The sequence below is a fragment of the Nicotiana tomentosiformis genome, chromosome 5, assembly GCF_000390325.3.
Source record: "Nicotiana tomentosiformis chromosome 5, ASM39032v3, whole genome shotgun sequence".
Lineage (NCBI taxonomy): Eukaryota > Viridiplantae > Streptophyta > Magnoliopsida > Solanales > Solanaceae > Nicotiana > Nicotiana tomentosiformis.
The window spans coordinates 121,460,864-121,469,181 of record NC_090816.1 but is presented as its reverse complement, the minus strand read 5'-3'; the positions used below and the strand labels follow the sequence as shown (position 1 = coordinate 121,469,181).

At 28.9% G+C, this 8,318-nt stretch overlaps 1 protein-coding gene across 1 annotated transcript; it reads right to left on the bottom strand.

The window, feature by feature from the left end:
- Window positions 1-674: 674 nt before the first annotated feature.
- Window positions 675-1,283, bottom strand: LOC117275284 (uncharacterized). Its single transcript, XM_033654581.2, has one exon. It carries the CDS (start codon window positions 1,281-1,283, stop codon window positions 675-677), a length of 609 nt encoding a protein of 202 aa, XP_033510472.2.
- Window positions 1,284-8,318: the final 7,035 nt, after the last annotated feature.

The window sequence follows — 8,318 nt, the reverse complement described above, 5'->3', positions numbered from 1 at the left end:
TTTTTGCATTTATCTTTTAAAATCACACATTCTTTTGACTGTTATTTCTTTTCATTATTCACATCCTCAGATTCATCAATTAGCTCTAGTAGTAACGTATATTACCTTTCTTTAGACAAAAAAATAATCTTGTCTTTGAGATGAAAGACACTTACCTCAATTTCTTCTTCAGATTATACAATGGTCATAAGTGCTCATTCATCATCATCATCTTCATCTTCATCATCATCATCATCATCATCATCATCATCATCATCGTCATCATCTGAGCTTTTATCTGAACTTTCTTCCTAAGCAGCAACCATATCTTTGGTTGATCCGTTGTTGTTGCTTTTCTTAGGTTAAACATGTTCCTTTGTTCAACTCTTTCCTTCTTCCACTCAATTTTCCATAAAGGATAGTTTTTGATGTGGTGATCCATCTTTCCACACCTATAGCAGCCATCATTGGTTTGCTTCTCAGGAGCCTTTGCCTTGCTGTAGCTTTCACTTCTTGAAGAACCATTTCCTCTCCTCGGGTACTTTTTGAAGTCTTTGGTGATCATAGCCATTTCATCATCTTTCAGATCAGAACCTTCACTGATTCTGAGACCAAGCTCTTTTCCTTCTTAGGTACATCCATTTTCATAGTTTGTCTCCTAAGTTCATAAGCAGTGAGATTCCCAATCAATTCATCTAGTGAGAGAGTGGCAATGTTCTTTGACTCCTGAATGGCAGTGATCTTGCTTTCAAAGTGATTGGTAGGACCCTCGCAAGTATCTTCTCAACCCTATCTTCTTCAGGGATAATCCTTCCAAGAGATCTTAGTTCATTTGCCAATATGGTGAACCTTGTGTACATCTCCTGAATGGTCTCCCCATCCTTCATAACGAAGTTCTCATACTGAGAATACAGTAGAGTTCCTTTAGATCTATTTACCCGAGTCGTTCCTTCATTGGCTACTTGCAGTATGTCCCAAATTTGCTTAGCAATGGAATAACATTGGATTATGTTGTACTCATCTGGACCAAGCCCACAAACAAGCCATTTCTTAGCTTTAGCATTCTTCATCCATTTCTTTAAGTCCTCAGCATTGCAATCCGCTCTTATTTTTGGCACATCTACTCCTTCAGTATTTTTCCTCAAGGTTGCTAGTGGACCATCAGTGACAATGTCCCATAGCTCATAGTCTTCTCCTTGAATGTGATCTATCATTTTGTTCTTCCACCAAGAGTAGTAATGGCCATTAAAGAGTGGTGGCCTAGCAGTGGATTGCACTTCCCAATTTCCAGGTAGTGTACTCATCTTGATCTTCTCCTAAGCTGTTAGCCTCTTCAAGGATAACCTGCTATGATACCAATTGATGTTTTATACTTTAATACCACACAGGGGGGATGGGTGATTTGTGTGGTGTTTAATTTTTCACGTGCACAGATTATAGAAGGATCTAGTTCTTTTATGTGTTCCTTATACTACTGTTACGAAATAATAAATGTAGAAAGTAAAGAACACAAGTATTTTTATATGAAAAATACCTGGCTCAAAAGGTAAAAATATTACGACCTACTACCCAGTAGGATTTTTCCAACACTTCACTAAATCATTGAGCCAAATACAGCAGTTACAAAACTCTTTGTAAACCTAAGGATTACCTCTAACACTTTGTGGCAACCAACCTCACGTTGTTGAAACAATTTCAAGTTAACTCTAACTTGAATACTACACTTAGAGTACCTAGTATAGTGCTTCTAAAGAAAGCCGAAAGGTTCAACTCAAAAGCTCTATTACAATGAAACTAGAATAAAAAACAGACACCTGAAGCTGGTTCTTCTATATGGTTCATGTAGCTTCAGGTCCTCACACTTGAATCACACATGAATTGCTTGCAAAATGCCTTGCTATTTTGCTCTCAACTCACGTTTAACTTCAGCGTTTGTGCGTACCTGTAAAATGAGAACATCCAGAAATATATAGAGTTAGTACAATGAGAAATAACTAGAGTTCTAATGCTATACTCTTCCTTGGTGGAAGAGTTCTAGTTATCTGCAACTTCTAACTCCTCCCTTATCTAGGATAGCGTTCTCTTCGAGTAAGGAATCTTTTTCCTTATCAGTTATGCAACATTTTTGTCAATCATCAAAACAAACTTCACTTAGGCCAACAAAAATTATCAATACTTTGGGAGAAACAAAAAATCGATAAATGTCAAATTGATATTGGAACAAGGACACTACAACACAAATAGCTTACAAACTCAATTTTTATTTTTCAAAATTTCAAAAAACAATTTAACGCCAATCCATGATAGAAAGGCCGGTGCAGGTACAACCTTTATCTTTGTTATCAATACTAAGTAATCGATTACGTGCGCATCATATACATATACATACACATATATATACCTGGATCCACATGTCTAAAAGATAGAAGAGAAGTTTTTTTTTCCGGAAATTTACCTACGTGAACACGAAATGCGTCATATGAATAAAACTTTGGAGGAAGGACAAGGTGACAAGTTCTCATTCGACAAGGCTCTTAAGCGATCCCGAGACATAATTCTGGTGAAAATTTGCAGAGATTTTGAAGGGAAATATATGGATTACCTTTCAAATTTTGTTTCCAAGAAAATAGTCCCCGTTGGTTCATTAGTTCAAGAATCCCTTCAAAATCTCTTCAAATTTTGTTTCCAAGAAAATAGTCCCCGTTGGTTCATTAGTTCAAGAACCCATTGACCAACATGATCATGAGGGAGATCATACAATGGCTTGACAGGAAAGAAAAAAGTTCTAACTGTGTTTCATTTGGGAGTGTGTATTTGTTTCATTTAGGCAATACTGAATGAAGTCACAAAAATATTTTTCTTACCTTATCTTTAATAGTAATCCCGTCGGTCCACTTTAATTGATTTGTTTTGTTGTTTTTCACCTATATTAAGGATTTCACCTTTTAGTATTAATGAACAATGAATTTGACCATATTGACATTAATTTGTTCATTGTAAATACAACAAATACTTTTAGGTTCTTTACTTCAAAATTTACTTTGAAAAAAAAAGGAGTTAATTTCTTCTTGATATTTGAAAAAATTAAATATTATGGATCACAAAAAAGGACCAAAATCAAATAAAATAGACAGGAGGAAGTATTAGGCTAATTACTTTCTTACAGATTTTTCTAGATAAAGATCTGATGGAGTTGTGCATTCTTAGTACATGTCTTTCATAACCAATCTGTTGTCTTATAACAGAGACAAACACTAATTTGAGGTCATTTATGTTAGGCTTCTTTTGAGTAATCGAACTAAATGATAATGTTATTTTTAGTTAATATACCACATCAAAGAAAGGGATTAATTGTAGGTACAGGCCAATTCTACCTTGTGTGTAATGTGTTTCAGTGTTTGGTTTCAGTTTTATGTGGAGGAGATCGCAAACCGAATGGAATTGCTATTCAGTTTGTCCACTCATGCTAAAAGGTGGACATTAAGTTGGCAAGTCGACAGAAACATAAATAGGGCAATAACACCGTGGTCCCACTCAACTGATTAAATTAAAAATAATTGTCAGTTATTTAATATATGTATAATCTATGTATAATATATGTATGATCGTATATAATTAAAGTATTATCTATATCTATATATTATTAAAAAGAAAGGAAAAAATCCTCTCCTTAAGTCAAGTGGCAGCCTAAACAAAAGTCACATGGCACAAGTAGTTAATAATTAGTTATTTAGTTAATAATTAATTATTGGTTATTATTTTTGAATTTAAATATTTATAAAATAAAATATTTTGTAGTAAAAAAACAAAAATTAAAAACAATTGTCCATTCAAATTGGAAAGTAGTTTCAAGTTGGAGTTTTTAAATTATTTCAAAATAAAAAACTAAAATTACAAATAATAAAAACGGTCACTTCAAAATTTCTTTGTTTTTTAATAATTTTTCTTTTTCTTTTTAAAATTAAAAAATTTGTTTATTCAGAAAATATTGTTGAGAGTAATAGAATAAAATATAAAATAAAAAAATATATATCTTCTATTATATTATAAAAAAATATAGCATACAAAGATACAAAAAATTAAATAAAGTAATCTATATCTATATCTATATATTATTAAAAGGAAAGGAAAAAACCCTCTCTTTAAGCCAAGTGGCAGCCCAGAAAAAAGTCATATGGCAAAAGTACTATAGTTTAAAGTAGAAGTTTTTAAATTATTTTAAAATAAGAAACTAAAATTACAAAAAATAAAAAACTACCAATTCAAAATTTCTTTGTTTTTTTCTTTTTTAAAATAAAAAGTTTCCTTATTCAGAAAAATATTATTGAGAATAATAGAATAAAATATAAAATATAAAATATAAAAATATATATCTTTGTTTATATTATAAAAAGAGAGTATCATACAAAATATTTTGTAAAGTAATATGCTAATAAAGTTTCTATTAACAATGCAATAATACTAAATATTAAATAATATAATAAAGAAAAATACATAACAAAAACGTTATTCGATGTCTATATAAGTCTCTTTAATTTAATAGAGATTTTATTCATTAAAATTCAGATAATATTATTGAGAATAATAGGATAAAATTTAAAATAAAAAATATTTTAAGAGTAATAAAATATATATCTTCTCTTATATTATAAAGAGAAAATAGTAGCCAAAAATATTAAACAAAGTAATATGCTAATAAAAGTTTTTATTAACAATGCAATAATACTAAATATTGGATAATATAATAAAGAAAAATACAGAACAAAAAATTTGACTATACAACTCTCTTTAATTTAATAGAGATTTTATTCATTTAAATTCAGATAATATTATTGAGAACAATAGGATAAAATTTAAAATAAAAAAATATTTCAAGATATATATATATATATATATATTCTATTATATTACAAAAAGAAAGTAGTAGACAAAAATATTTAAAAAAGTAACATGCTAATAAAAATTTCTCTTAACAATGTAAAAATACTAAATATTGGATAAGTATAATAAGGAAAAATATAGAACAAATAATATTTCAATGACTATACAAGTCTCTTTATTTTAATAGAGATTTTATTCATTAAAATTCAGACAATATTATTGAGAACATTAGAATAAAATTTAAAATAAATAAAATATTTTAATAGTAATAAATTATATATCTTCTATTATATTATAAAAATAATTAGTAACAAAAATATTAAACAAAGTAATATGCTAATACAAATTTCTATTAACAATGCAATTATATTAAATATTGGATAATATAATAAAGAAAAATACATAACAAAAAATTTGTTCGATGACTATATAAGTCCCTTTAATTTATTAGAGATTTTATTCATTAAAATTCATATAATATTATTGACAACAACAAAATAAAATTTAAAATAAAAATATTTTAAGATTAATAAAATATATATATTCTCTTATATTACAAAAAGAAAGCGAGCAGAGAAAAATATTAAATAAAGTAATTTGCTAATTTTTTTTTTAATAATGTAAAAATACTAAGCGGATAATAGAATAAAGAAAAATATATAACATAAAAGTTATTCAATGACTATATAAGTCTCTTTAAAATAATAGAGATTTTATTATTGGGTATATCATATTGACAAATAAGATGACAATTAAAATTTATTAAAGTAATACGATCTAATATGTTCAAACAAGCCCGATCATAATTTAATTTAATTAATATTCACCACGAATACGACTATTAGTTTATATGTATATTAGCTAAGAAAACTAACTAACGAAGCCGACCCGAAACAAGTGGGCAGGGGCGCCTGTGAAATGATATTTCCTATTTCACAACTTCTATATTTACTTTTGGCGGAGCTTTTAAACTCAGCTTACTTTAAAGTGTATTTTATCAAAAGTGGTTTTTTAAAAAGTATTTTTTTTGGAAAGAAACAGTTTGTGTTTGACTAATTAATTTAAAAAATACTTTTGAACAGTAATTAGTGTTTGACCAAACTTTTAAAAAGTATGTTTAAGTTTTTTTCAAAAGAACTTTTCGAAAAAGTATTTTATTGATAACTTACTTTTCGAAAAATTACTTTTGGTGATAAGTTACTTTTTTGTGCTTTTTAAAAACTGTTTCTGCTTTTATTTAAAAATATATTTTTCCCTTCTAAAAATTTAGTCAAACATTTTAACTTTGGAAAAAAAATACTTTTAACAAAAAAAAAGAAATTTTGACCAAAAAGAAGCTCGCAAATCAGGCTATTAACGGAGAAAAATGGCACAACTATAAGTCTACAAGATAACTTGTTTGCGGCTAGACAATAACTACAAGATAACTGCTCTCTGATTGTCTCCAATTGGGGGTTTTCTTAAAAATGACACTCCCATTAGTCCGATGTGCCATTTTCATTACACCTTAAAACAGTTCGAAGCATTAAATATATAGATTATTTCTCACATTTAAAATTTCCTTTTAAAGAAAAAATATGATTTATGTTTTTTGATGGGGAGTCTTGGTGTTGCTGGCAAAGTTACCTCTATGTGATCAGGAGGTCACGGGTTCGAACCGTGAAAATAGCCTCTTGCAGAAAAGCAGCAGAGCGGGATTCAGAATTTAAACTCTATGGGTTCAATCTCTAAATTTTTTAGCATTGAACCCATTATATTTTTAAAGTTACGGGTTCATACCTACTATATGTTACAATATTAATGAGTTTTTATATAAATTATGCTCCGCATCAAAAGTATTGAGTTCAGATAAACCCGATACGATAAAGCTAGATACGCTCGTAAAGGCAAAGCTGTGTATAATAAATTCTTGTGGTTCAGCCTTACCCTGAATCCCGCGCATAGCGAGATTTAGTGCACCTGTCATGGCAGGGGTTTTGATACCAATTTTTAATGGAGGGTATAATTGTTCTATATCAAATAGTACAAGAACAATTTTGACTCTTCTCCACTTTCTTTTCTATACCCTCCCTCTCCTCTGATTCAACTTTCTTTTCCCCGGATGACTATTGACAAAACAAATAAATAAACGTTACTACTATAGTATCTTTTTCCAATTCAATCGGTTGTATAGACAACGATGGAGTACTTTTTTTCGGGATTTATACTATTCATTTTAATTTGTTTGTCTATGTTTGATTTTACACAAAGCTTAATAATAAAATAATAAATTACTTACACTATATTAAAAGCATGAAGTCCCTATCAAAATATCGTTAGCCTTTTTACTTTTACTCACTAATAAAGTTTTTTAGGAAGAAAATCTGCTGTATATTGCCGTCTACGGCTTTGTTTAGTTTATGTTTAGGATTCTCTCGGATTTCCTATGTTAGGATTAATTAGGATTCTTTTGTGGCTTTTCTTTAGGTTTAGGATAGTTAGGTTTTTCTTTGTTTATGATGATATAATTCTTTACTGTCGTGTGGTCCTTTTATTACCAACTATTAATTCATGTTACTTATATTGTGTATTTTCTTTGTTTAGTTTTAGGATTTAGTGTAGGTTTCTAGAACTTTTTAAAATTAAAACAATTTCGAACAAGGAGGAGCTGACCACTTTAATATCTTATGTCTATCGGTGTAAATTTGCTTGTGATTTGAGGAAAAATTTCAATTAGTCCGTTGATAAAGTTATTAAGAGTAAAATCTTGCTATATATACATATCAACATAGGAAGAGCTAAAGTGACGGAAGCGGGTTCGGCCGAACCCAATATAGTTTTTGTTCGAACTTTGTATTTGCCTTAAAAAATTCATTGAATATGTATAAATTATTAATTTAGAATTCACTAACTTAAGACGATTAAAATTTCGAACTCATAAGCTTAAAATCCTGGCTCTAACTCCACTCGAGCAAGTGAGCCCGCTGATTATGTCTGAAAGCTAATAAAGTTTGGTGGATTTTGGTGTTTCCTTTAGTTGTTATATTGGTTTATCCCAAAAATTGGTGATTATGTAATCTTTTCGTTGTGGTTGCTTTATTAAAAGTCAATATTTTGCATGTACTTATATTGATATGATTTTTAATGATATGATTTTTTATGCTGAAAAAAAAGTATAAAAGTAGAAGTTGACATTAAGATATGTGGGCCAGCAATACTTACAATTTATCTACTCTTATTTAATAGTTTTTTGATAAAAATAATTAACAAAAACCTTCTCATTAAATGGAAGTCAATTGTAAATTGAGTTGAAGTGACTGTAAATAACACCGATGGCCCTACAACAAGAATAAATTATATTCCAACACAAGGCTGCTGGTACAACACTTTTACTTTGTCTTTTTTATGAATCACTATAGGAAAATTTATTAAAAATTTTAATACAAATACAAAATTTTAAACTAAATTTACTCCTTCGA

Excerpts from the sequence above, each read along its gene's own strand:
- LOC117275284 (XM_033654581.2), bottom strand. The coding sequence starts at position 1,283 with ATGAGTACACTACCTGGAAATTGGGAAGTGCAATCCACTGCTAGGCCA.